This window comes from Sylvia atricapilla, chromosome 2, assembly GCF_009819655.1.
Source record: "Sylvia atricapilla isolate bSylAtr1 chromosome 2, bSylAtr1.pri, whole genome shotgun sequence".
NCBI classification, from domain to species: domain Eukaryota; kingdom Metazoa; phylum Chordata; class Aves; order Passeriformes; family Sylviidae; genus Sylvia; species Sylvia atricapilla.
Window position 1 is genome coordinate 100545238 of NC_089141.1, and position 12754 is coordinate 100557991.

Below are 12754 nucleotides of genomic sequence, written 5' to 3' on the forward strand. Positions count from 1 at the left end.
GCCCCATCCCTTACCTGTGGCCCGCGGGTGGCTGCGCGCAGCCCCCGGCTCCGCCATCTTCCCCGCCGGTGCCGCCGCGTCCCGCCGGGGCCGGCTGGGCTGGCTGCGCCCGCGGCCGCCGCACAGGCGCAGTGCCCGCCCGGCACCTGGCGGCGCGGCGGAGGGGGAGGCGGAGGGGCGGGCGGCGGAGGGGCGGGACGCGGCCGGGCCCTCACGGCGGGGCGGGCCCGCTGCACAGGTGGGGCCGGGCCCTCACGGCGGGGCGGGCCCGCTGCACAGGTGGGGCCGGGCCCTCACGGCGGGGCGGGCCCGCTGCACAGGTGGGGCCGGGCCCCGCCCTCAGCGCCCGGCGGCGGGGCCGGCCGAGCCGCGCCTTGGTGCCCCGGCGCCTTTATTCGGGTTATCCCCGGGAGCCAAACGGGTCCGGCCGTTTTCCCAGATTTTTCCATCCAGGTGTTTGCGACCGCTGCTTGCAGCCACGTGCGGTCTCGGATGGGTGGATGGCACCGGGGAAAGGCACAGCCGTGCCCTTCCCATCCAGCTGCGGTCGCGGTTCCCCCCACGGGGTCCCTCCGGCCCTGCAGCGGCAGGACCGCTTTGTACTCGGCTTTAGAAGGGGAAAAATTAACATGACCTTTGTTTTTCCTCATCACTCACATAGCAGTGGTTGAAGTCCCCTCCCCAAAATTTTAACACACACCTTGTATACTTCTTTCCTCCCTCATTCTTGTTTTTGCATTTTCCGGACCATGCTGGGACACAGCAGCGCTAAGGGAGAGCACACCGCCCCAGGGCTTGTGGCTTTGGGCAGGGTATGCGCAAAGCCTTGGCAGAACTGGTGTTAGATGCCAAACACCTTATGGACCCGTCTTCACTGCCAATTTACCAAAATCTAAATGTAAGATATATTTAATCCTTCCACTTTTCATTCTTACTCCTTTTGTTTTCTTCTTTTTGCCAAGCAATTATATTACCTTTATATTCTTTACCTGAAAGTACAGACCATAGTCAATACGAGAGGAGGGGGAAGGACAGCATTTACTTTGATATTCCTGATGTGTCTCCTAGTAAATCATTATTTCCTAAGAGACAATTATTCTTTAGGGGTGCTGGGCAATAGTTTTTCCATCTGCACATTCAAGTGGTATTCTCACTTTTGGGTTCACACACCTCGATAAAAGTTTAGCTGCACAGGTTTAGGGTTTCTGGTGCATATAGTAATAATTATTCCTAATGTTGCTTTATCAATGAAATACTTAATTTTCATTGTTTATAACTGCCAAATTTAAAAAGTGCCAAATTATGTTTTAATTTCAGCTGTTTCTCTCGCTAACCCTACATCAAGGAGCTCCATTTATTATTCTACCTGTCTAAAGATTAAATTGCACAGTTTTGGTCACATTACAGAAGAAAAACCCCACCTGTCTTACTGTAGCTGTTCCGCCTAATTTCCAGGGGCTCCTCTGGCAACAAAATCAAAAGAAAGAAGAATCTCCTGTAATTTTAATTGATCTTTAGCCTATTGGTGTCTGATGAACACATGGGAAAGAACAGCTGGTCTCAGTGCAAGATATATGGGCTTAGTGATGAGGAAAAGGAAACAGAGAGGATGGATTTCCAGGACTGGGAAATGGGACAGCAGAGAATGGATGTGGGGCATAAAAAGATGAAAGATTATGCCAGAAACTGGAGAAATAAGTACGAGGGTATGTGCAGGGAGGGTATTCAGGCAGTAGCCAGTGGCTGAGAGGGGAGGAATGGATGGAGGCACTGGAGAATCTGCCCCGAGGAACATGAGCCCCCCAGTGCTGGCTCTCAGGTGGTCATGAATCCCATAAGCGCAGCATGTCACCTGTAGAAAGTGTTCTGATACAACTGTAATTTCCTCTGATAGTTGGTTCACAGCATTCAGATTGGGAGTCATGCAGTGGGAAGAAAAAAAAAATGTTTTAAAGAAAACTTAAGGAAACTATACAGAAAACATGAAAGCTCTGATAACAAAGCCCTCCTCTACAGTATTGTATGTTGTTGGTGATATGAATCAATTTTTAAATTACCTTTGCAGAGTGGTTTTTTTTTTTTTTTTTTTTTTTTTTTTTTTTTTTTCACAAAACTCCTACCTCATTCAATATAAGGATGACTTTAATTAATGTACAGTTCCTCAATGTTTCTCTTCATTTTCCTCATGTAAAGTGGAATCTTTCATGTCACATTCTCTGTACATTCTTCAAACCCTGCCTTGAAGGCAGGTTAATTAATTTCCATGATGACTTTCCTGTGGTAGCCTCATAACTCCTTCAAAACATTCATGAATTTAACTTTGTAACAGCCTTAGTTGAAGTAGTACTATTATCATATTTTCCACACAGGGAAGAGCTAACAGAAGGTAATGTGTCTGTAGTGGTTTGTTAATTCTTTTATGTTGTGGAAGCTGGCAGGTTGTTTTATTGCAGGGAATGGTGGATTCAATACAGTGTGCATCCACCAGTACCTCAGAAACAAGAGCATAACTGTTATTGCTCACGTTTGACATTAAATACTTTATAGATCTTTAAGCACTAGATGTAGTGGGTTACTTACAATCTATGGAGCTTTGGTATGTACATACACCTGGGAGTCAGGAGATAATTTCAGGCATGTCTGTATATCCTTCTTTAGAACAGATAGTAGAACTCTGGGAAATTTTTTAATATTCAGCCTTTAAAAAGAAAGGTAGAAACAGTGTAATTTTGCCCATACCTCACAGAACAAGATTATTTTCTTGACCATAGCAGCAAAAGGGGCCTTCCCAGCTGTCTGCATGCTTAGAATTGGAGATGTGACCATATTCCTGCCTAACTCTCCACAGTCCACCTTTCTTTAATGTCCCTTCCTATCAGCAGAGGGAAACATCCTAGAGTTTGCACATCACCAGGAGCAATGGGAGAGTCCACTGAGTGATAGGTGTGGTAAGACAGATGGAGATAGTGCTAAAGCTAATCCTGCCTCTGATATAGTGCAGCTGTCTTAATTACCAAAGAGTGGGAGCAGCCTTGTCCTCACAAGCTGGTGTGATAAAAGTGAGTTAGTTAGTAGCGAGTCAGTTGGAGGCTGCTGGCTGTGCTGTTAGGAGGAAGGGATAGGCAGTCAGGGAAGGGACAGATAAGGTGAGCCACTGTACAAGGGATAGACAGGGTTAGGGACAGGAAGCAGTGAGCTGGAACTGCAGAAGGAAGAAAGGAACAGCCAGAGCTGTAGGGAGCTGCCCATAGGATTGCTATGTGGAAAAGGTATGAAGGACTTCTACGTGACATGGTGCTGATACTTGAAGCCCTCTGAGGTTTTTAAATGAAGCATTCTGTGTGCAGTGGCTGTCTCAGCTATGATAGATAGGGGAAGGATTGCACGACTTTTACACACTCCTATAGCCTTTGGTTGCTGAGGGATGGGAGTGGAAGGTTTCTCCTCACCTCCAGCCCAGGCCAGAAGTGTGAATTATCACAGCATTGCCTGCACACAGCAGGGAGCTGTGTGTTTGCTGGGTGTTGCCAGTCTCTGATCAGCAGCTCTCTGGTATGAATTATAAAGCAGCGCAGGAATTTTCCCAACACAGAACTTAATCTCTGTAAGGCACATCACACTGAACGCTCCATTTGGGAAAGTATTTATTGCAGGCACTTTGGTTATTCTGCTTTCTTCATCTGAACTCCAGTTTGTCCTGCTATGAATGAAGCTCTGGTAATACTTGTTCTAGATTGTTGTGTTTTAAAGTGTTGATCTTTCTTTTTTGGTGTGCTGCACACTGGTAAAATCAGCAGTGCTTTGAGTTTCTTTTGTGGAAAACATTTTTTTTCTCTCTTACTGCATATTTTCAGGACATGCTGTATTTAAACAGGTCTGTGCAAATGAGCTACAGTAGGTGGTGGTCAACCTAAGCCTGCAAAAAACTCAGAGGTAAATCTGCAGAGAAGTAAAATCTTAAAGTCAGCTCAGGATGCAGACAGAAAAAAGCTGGAGAGACTGATAATTTTGCCTCCTTAACAGACATTCGGATAAAAACTGTCAAAAGTGTAAACTAATTTTGAAAGTCTTGGCTTCTTTTCTCAGTGTTTTTGAGATGGTGGTATCTATGCAACCAACACCATCCCACCTTAGGAATGCTTCAGAGGGAAAACAGAACAGTCAGTCCTGAACAAACTAGCCAGATTTACAATGTTACAGATCTATGTTGGTTCACAGCTTTTGCTGTATTTTGCTGTTTTTTAATTAATAGCCCAGAATTTGAGTGCCCAAAAAAACCTAAGGCAAGTAGAGTGGCTGCCTAGGGTATTTCAGCTGGAGCAACTGGTCCAGTGTCATGCAAACACTACATGTTAGAGATGGTAAATCCATTTCTCCTAGGCAGTATTTGTCTGCTTTAATTTCAAAATGATCCTTCCTTTTCTGAAACTCTTGGAAGTCCAGCGCCTCACAACCTCTGGATGAAATTCAGTGCTCAGACCAAAGTGTTTTTACAAGCAGTGCAAAATCATCTGGGGAGAAGTACTCCTTTCCATCAGGTTTGTTTGTTTCTGAAACAAACAGAACGTGACTCAGAAGTTAGAGTGTTTTAGCACATGTATCAGAAACTGGAGAAAGGTGGTGGGTATAACTAAATATAGTTGTTCCTGATTGTTGAAATATTAACTCAGCATCTTAAGCATTCCCAAAAAAAGATTACAAGGACACAAAGGGGTAAAACAAGGGGGAATGCCCTCAAACTGAAAGAGGGCAAGTTTAGATTAGACATTAGGAATCAATTCTTTATTGGGAGGGTGGTGAGGTACATGGACACATTGCCCAGAGATGTTTTGGATGCCCTATCCCTCGAACTCAAGGGCAAGCTGGATGGAGCTTTAGGCAACCCAGTCTAGTAGAAGGTACTCCTGCTCTCGACAGGGGGTTGGATTAGATGAGCTCTAAAAGGCCTCTTCCAGCTCAAACTATTCTATGGTTCTGTGAAATGACATAAACATTCACGAAGTAATTGACTGATTAGAAATCTTCCTCACAGGAGATCAATCTTACATAAAAAAATCACGGGCACTGAGTCAACGAACTGAGGCACATTGTGATAACAGAGAAAATTTTTTTTTTCCAGTAGCTTGAAATTTTTCTGTAGAAGAAGGACTTCTTATAGTCAGAAATATTTTTATAAAAAATAATTGAATTTGCCCAGATGAAATGGCTTCAATTTCTGTTTGTCTCTTACTGTTTAAGAAGCCACAGATACTCACAGGCATTAAACTTGCCTTTTTAGGTTTCCCTGATTGAAGAGCAGGAACAACGTGCAGCTCAGTCTGGAAAAATCTTGAACTACATCTGTCTGCTTTATTTTTGTGTATCCACATATCTAAGAACTGTCATTCAGTGAGTAATATCAGCCTAGTGTTAAAGTATTTTTTAGGATGATTCATAATGATTGCTTTTGTATTTGTTATTTGATATGTGAGAAGTGTATTCTTTCTCCTTCATGTGAAAGTAGGGTTTTTTTTAATGTTGTTAAATGTTAAATTGTTAAATCACACCCCTCAAGTATCCTATGCCATATGTGATTTTTTTTTTTTATACTCCCCAAATGCCTTGAACTAGAGGCTTATTTTCACTTGCCTCACACTTTTATCCTTTGAAGTTCAGTCATAGCTATTTTATTTGGAAAAGGTTGGCAATAACAGGGTTGATCTTCACAAAAATAAGTGAAAATAGAGCAAGAGAGGAATTCTCTCATCACCTTGTCTTTTGTTATTTACTGACAGCAGAGGCGTTTTAAGTCATGTACAAACATAGCCCTGTATACACACCCTGCTTTGCTGAGCATGGTAATGGGATAAACAGTAGTGGAATGCAGCACAAACCTATTTTACATTCATTTAAACTGAGTATTTTGTCATCAATATTTTACTGGAAGAGATACATATATTATTTCTTCAGTTCTCATGTGAATAATTCCTTAAATATTTGCCACCAAATACCTGCTATTCTCCTCCAGATTCAAACCCTTGGGAACCATGAATCTTAAGAGCTGTGTTACTAATTGCTGCGCAGATTTGTGGGCAGGTATCAGTGGGGAATATGAACAAGTTAAATTTTAATGAGTTTTGGATTGCTTTTGATTCTGGGATGCAACTAAATGTTATTTACTGCAGTACTAGGCAAAGAAAAGGCAAAAGCTCTATCAGCTTTTCATGCTTTAAGAGGATGTGACACAGTCTTACCTTTGCTGAGAGAGGCAAGAGAAGATAGGTCTTGCCTTGGAAAGGAAGAATGTCTGCCCTGCAGCCATATAAATATTTTTCCATTTCTCTTCACCACCTGCAGAAGTGATTGATATTTGCCTGAAGGATTTGCAGTTATTTGTAATGCTTTTGTTTAACTGCACCAGGGTACTTTGCCAGGAAGTGGAATAATCTCCCCCCCAGCAGTACCTCAACTAAACATGCAGGAGAAGATTGTTATATAGGAGAGAGGCATGGACAGGAATGTTCCTACCTCAGATTGATAATGAACTGTTCTCAAGTTTATGGAATATCAAATCCTAAGATGTTCCTACCCTGACTGAATGCCCAAAATAGCATTAAACTAATTCAGTTTAGTTATTGAATAATAATTATACTGCATCAGATGTCAGTCACTCGAGAATAAGTTTTTTACTTTTTTGGTTAAACTAGCATGATAAATTCAGTCCCTTCAAAGAGAAGAGACATCATGGCTACCCTTGGGGATGCAAAACCTCTGCACATATAAACCAGGTAGTCTAAGAAGTTATGTGGTCTTGACACTATGTAACTTTGAGTAGCACTGCATGTGCACAGCCAGACTGCCTCACAGTCACAGTGAGACCATTTGCCTGCTCCAAGTTCACCCTTTCCTAAATGCCTGGTAAGTTTAGTGTTTCAGCCTCTCTTAGCACTGTCCATAAGATAACTCCAGGAGAGACATGATAGTTCTAGAAGTCTGTGTGCTTTGTCTCTCTTCATAACTAATTCTCAATGATTTTTTAAATCATAAGCATTCATCAATTTTTACCATTTAGGAATCTATGACAGACCCAGATGTAATTTAAGAATATACTTAATACTTGCCCAGCACAGGGAAGTAGAAGTCAAATTCTGGTTGCTTTTATTGAGAGGGAGAGAAAGAACAATGTAAAAGATGAGGATTTTATTTACTCTTATAATCAATTTTTCATTCTTCCTTAAATTCTGCTGACAAGGGTTGTGCCATGTGATTTGGCACACTCAGACATAGAGGAAGCAACGCTGGTCCCAGTGATTCTGTGGCTGTTTCAAGGCATGATAAATCAGGCTGTGCCTGGAGATGGTTACAGTCTGAAGGCCTCCTGGTTATTAAAATGAGATCAATAATTTTTAAGCAAGCAGTGTTTGAAAAATGTTTGAGCTGAATCTGAAATTAATTAGTGTAAAATATTATACTGGGCATTTTAACACAAAAGGGGAGGGTCTATTGATAACACTTGTTCATCAAGAATGAAATGGATTTTCAGGCTGAGCTCCACTGACTTCAACACAGCTACAACAAATTACTCAGTCTGTCTCCGAAGAGAAAAATCAGTTCCTTCAGTTTATAATGTGTAAACATTTGATTAAAAAAATCCTAACCAGATATGCTAAAAAGATAAAATGACAACTTCAAAGAATCTCATGGAGATGCATTTAGATAGCTGTCATGTGTTTCAAACTTGAATAAACATCAGATACTAATCAAACATCAGCTTACCTTAATTTCACAGGTTAAAGATCATTCTCATGAACAATTAAGCATCCATTTTCTGCCTCTCTGCCAATCCAATCATGGAACATGCAGCTTCCTCTAGATTTGAATTTTATAGGAATTACAACTCAAATACAGTGTATGCTTTTGGTATGTGTCTATAAACCTCTGTTGCAAACTTGAGAGACCATAATAAAAAACTGGTTAATTGCTAGTTATTGAATAAAAATAAGCATGAGAGATTTTGTGGAAATAGTGTTAAGGAAGGTCTCAAATGCATAATGCTGTTTTTGTAGCCATTTTTTGTATTTTTCTGTATTTTAGCTCTTCAGCTTTCCCTCTCCCTCCCACTGAAAATCAGAATTAGATCTAGCATGTATTTTCTAAATTCCCTCTTTTATATGTATTTACTGCATATTAGAATGTTCAAAGTTTGTTTTTAAATTAATTTGTGGTATTTATGAGAAGTTATTTTCTCTGTCTTCAAGGTCAATTTGAAGATACGTGATGCAACTACCAAAACTAATTGGGGAAAATTATGATGACTAAACCCAGTGTTTCTATTCAATGAGAATTCTGACATTTCAGAAATTTTTATTTCAAATTGAAGTAATGGACATTACTTTCCTGTAGTTAAAATATTTAATAATTCTACAAATTTCTTCTACAAATATGAAAACTATGGCAAAGTTTTCATAGCATTCTTGCAATCTTCTCACTGCAGTGTAGTGGTCTGTTAGCACATTTAGGATATAGGTCTTACAATGTTATATCTCCATATTTATAAACTAATGATAATTATTTTCTTTTCCAATTGACATGACAGACATGTCTGTCTAAATCCAACTCCCAGGCTCCCCTGGATGCTGCAGGTTCTCTGACTCTAGCACAGTACAGTATTTTTTTCTAACTTTTTCTAAACAATCTTTACTTAAATGTGACTCCTGGTATTACACCATCTCTTTCCTTTCTCTGAAGTCATTAATGTATAATGCTGTTTCACCATCTTTTTTTTTTTTTTTTCTCCTTCATCTTTCCTAAATGATGCATGTAATTCCATCCTATTATTCCTGCCATAGTTGCTAATCCTTCACAGGTATCTGTGTTAACTGGTTTTGCATTCTGACACAATAGTTTTTGATCCTCTGTTTTGTTTTACCAATCCAATATCTTCATGCTGGCCACCACAAGAGGCTAATTTTTAGCCAGCAGTTTCTCACTCCATGTATCAGTATTGCCACTTTCATTCCTCTGACCTTCTGATATTCTTTTCTCACTACACTATCATAATGCAGATTAAATGAACCTTTCCCAGCTTTGTTCCCTGCTTTAAAATTTAAGCTTTTATCAATCAAATTAGGCTTGATCCCTGTCCAGACCTCAAACTACTCTGTGTGTGTGTGTGTGTGCATGTATGATCCTCTTCCAAGAATGTTTCCCAATTTCAGACCAGCCCTAAGCCTTCCTACAGGTCATTTGTTGATCTTCACTAGCAAGTTGCACCTTCCTTCTAAATCTTTAAATAACAAAATATTTCCATTCAATTTTTATTGATATTGTACTAATCACATTTAATTGGGTTATAATTTCAGACATTTCTTCATGTCTTCCTGCTAGCTGCCACTTGCTTCTGCAGTTGGAGCAAAATTTCCATGTTCATTCTTAAGTCTTGACTTACTGGAACAAAAGTGTGCAAGAGTCAGAATGACCATCTCTTCTATGTGATTCTGATTAGCCAAAGTAAAAAAAAAAAAAAAAAAAAAAATTAATGTCCTAAGTAAATCACTACTGTTGGGAAAGATGGGACAGGAAGGGCTTATGGCTATGATTGTCTGGTAAAAAATACTGGAGATGTAAAACCTGTGAGTGAAACAGAAATGAAGGCCAGCACTGAGATGTAGGCATGGCAGCACGGTGATTAACTGGGGATAGGCTGAAGGACAGAAAACAAAAGGACCCAAGAATGCAGCCCCTATCCACCCTGCCAAGGCATCAAGGAAAAAGTAGATGAGAAGAGTAGTCTTTAGAGTTTAGAATATAGGATGATACGGTAATTTAGTAGTTCTCATAAGTTGCATGCAAAGTTGGTAGGTTTTGTATCTTGCGCTGGTTGGTGGCTGTAAATTAGAATATTCAACACAAAAGGAGATACAATGTGTTGTAACAAGGTCCTCGCTGTCTTCCCTCTTTTCCCCTTCTCTTGCCCGCTCTCTCCCTCTGCTTCTTCTACCTCCCTCTCTCTTACCGCTCTGACCCCAGCACTCTTCTTACCCCACTTAGCTTATTTACCTCCCTCACCTCATACCCCCTCTCTCTCTCTCCCTCTCTCTTCGGGGCTTCCCTTCAGCCGAGGCTGGTGGCTGAAAGCAGCCCTCTTTACCCACGACCCTTGCAATAAAACCACGTGTTTCTAGACTATCTCAGGTCTGCAGAGTTCCTTGTCCCTGCCGGCCTTGGATGTCTCTACACGGTACCACTTGACAGACACAAAAACACCCACAGTCTGAGGCACTTGGTGTCAAAGCCAGGAATGATAAAGCCCAGCTGGAGCTGAGATTGCTGAGGGGCACTGGTTGGAACAAAGCAGATTCTGGAGATTGCTGATTGTAAAAGCAAGTTCAGGACTTCTACTGACGGAGGCCCCTTGTGACAACTGGTATTGAGAAAAAAGCTGATGAACTCAGTGCCTTTTTTCTGCCTCTGTCTTCAGAGCCAAAGCCAGCTTTTCAACTCCTGCCTGTACAGACACAACTGGGAGGAATTGGGCAGCCAGCAACAGAGGAGCAAGAGGTTAGAGAAGCTCTATGTGTTCAGATCCACTGGGCTGGTTGTGAATCATCCCAAGCTTACTGGGGGACCTGGAGGGCCTGACTGTGAAGCCACCATCAATATTCATCCTTAAAAAAAGGTGAGAAGGAAGATGGGAATCAGAATTACAGGATGGTTTGGGTTGGAAGGGGTTGAGGATCGGAGGGTCACCCTCTGGATGGGCCAGTCAGCCACATCTCAGTCAATGGAAAGATCAGGGAGCACATAATCAGCAAGGTCAGCCCAGGAAGGCAAACTGTGTTTGACCGGCTGAGTGCCTGCAGTGATGAAATGTCTGGCTGTGTGGGTAAGGGCAGAGTGGTGGCTACAACAGGCCTTGGTTTGAATATGACTTTTGACAACACCCTTCCCCACCCCTCCCTTCTGGAAACAGCAGAAGTGTGGACTGGAAAAAAATCACCTGTTTGGATGAATTGGAAGCTCTAAGGATAGCAATCATTAACTCAATATTTGGTTGGTAATCAGCAAAGCAGCCTGGGCTCAATACTGGCAACTGTATCCAGTGCCTTCATCAATAACCTAGCTGCAATGCAGAGCTCATTCTGAGCAGGTAGCACTGAGGTTGGAGAACACTGCTGGTTCAACCCAGAAGGAGCCTGAAAAGCTTAAGGATTAGACAGAAATGTTATGATTCTTATAAGAAGTATGAAGTTCTGCCCCTGGAACGGCTGGAATTGCCCTGTGTGGGTACAGAGTGGGAAGTGGTTGGCAATGTCACAGTCCTGTGGGTTACAGCACACACCGGCGTGCATGGGAACCCGTGGCTCTTCTGGAAGGAGGCTCTTGCTGGGCTGCATTAGAGGCATGGCCAGCACATCACAGGGAATTTGCTGATAATCTCTGCTGGGTGCTGGTGAAGCCATGCCTGAAATAGTTTTGGATACCTCTGATCAAGACAGACAGGGCAAGATTAAAGTGTGTTCAGTGGAGGGCTGATAAGAAGGTTATTGAGGAGAGGCTGAAGGCGCTGGACTTAGCTGGTAGAAAGGAAGCTACAGTGAAGTAACATCAGCGTACAAGTGTTTGAAGGCTTATTAGAAAAGTGTCAGAGCTGAACTCTTCTTATGACTGCCATCTGCTCTAACAGAACAATTGCCACAGTTTACAACTTGGGAGGTTCAGACCGAGAATCAGAAAATAAAATCAACGAGTAGCTGGCACTAGAACAGGTTGTCCAGAGGAGTGGAGGAATCTCTGTCACTGAGGCTTTTAAAGACACAGGCAAAGCCAAGATTGACATAGTCTAGTGCTGACCTGGTCCAACTAAAAAACAGCCTTCAGAGGTACCTTTCAACCAACATTTTGATGATCTTGCAGCAGGTCTCAGGTCTTCACGTCTTATTAATAAAGCCTATTATTAAAATAATCTATTTATTAACTTGTTTGGTTTCATGAGTGGTGGTAAAAGATTGTCACTTAGCCTGTTTGGAGAGAGAAGACTCAATTTATGGGAAACACCTTGGTGAGTTGCCTAACTGGGACAACACCTCTCACCAACCTACTTTATGGAGTTAGAAATGTAGCAAGAGACTTCTGCTCCACATCTCCTTACCCAGGCACCCATTTGCCTTTCCAGCTTACTTGACTTAGGTCTCTACCACATTAAAATATGGTCACTGCTCAGTTGCTCCTTCCAACATGTCTGAAAAAAAATAGTAATTAGGCTCTCTGGCCTTCTGTTCTCAAAGCAGTATTCAACTTCTTTGTTCTGTGAAAATGATTTAATATAAATAGACATAATCCTGTAGTGAACTATATTGATTCTATAAGACCTCTGCCCGGTAGATTCCCACACTGGTCACACCACCAAGACAACTTGCCTTTACTTGTTTTTTGGGGAACAGTAACCTACTTGTCTTCTGTTTAGAACTGTGAATCTTTTACCCCCTACTCTCAGAGGGTAGTATAGATCCATATATGCCATACATCTATATGCTTCCTTGTGGATTTGATTAGACGCAGTATTCAAAGATTCAGTGGAGAAATGGTGGGACACAATGTATCTAAACAAGAGGAGAAGAGCAGCCATACTTGGAGAAATTAAAGCTAGAATGTATCTGCTGGACTTCACCTAACCCACATAGAAGATAAAATAATGTAACTTTACAGAAGTTTTACAGAGCTGCATTTTGATACCTGTCATACATGTCAAAACTTGAGTAAACATATTAATCAA

The 12754-nt window shown here is 41.8% G+C and overlaps 1 protein-coding gene and 1 long non-coding RNA gene across 2 annotated transcripts in view; one reads left to right on the forward strand and one right to left on the reverse strand.

The window, feature by feature from the left end:
- Window positions 1-135, reverse strand: part of MAP7D2 (MAP7 domain containing 2) — an 81660-nt gene extending 81525 nt beyond the window's left edge. Inside the window, exon 1 of the mRNA XM_066313955.1 lies at window positions 15-135. Within this exon, the coding sequence (XP_066170052.1) occupies window positions 15-57 (43 nt within the window). The 5' untranslated portion in view covers window positions 58-135. The remainder of the gene's footprint in view (window positions 1-14) is intronic.
- A 5088-nt stretch (window positions 136-5223) lies between these two features.
- LOC136358098 (uncharacterized) lies at window positions 5224-9514 on the forward strand. The gene is made up of 2 exons (XR_010743004.1): window positions 5224-5388; window positions 7052-9514. It is a non-coding gene; the product is annotated as an uncharacterized lncRNA (long non-coding RNA).
- Window positions 9515-12754: the final 3240 nt, after the last annotated feature.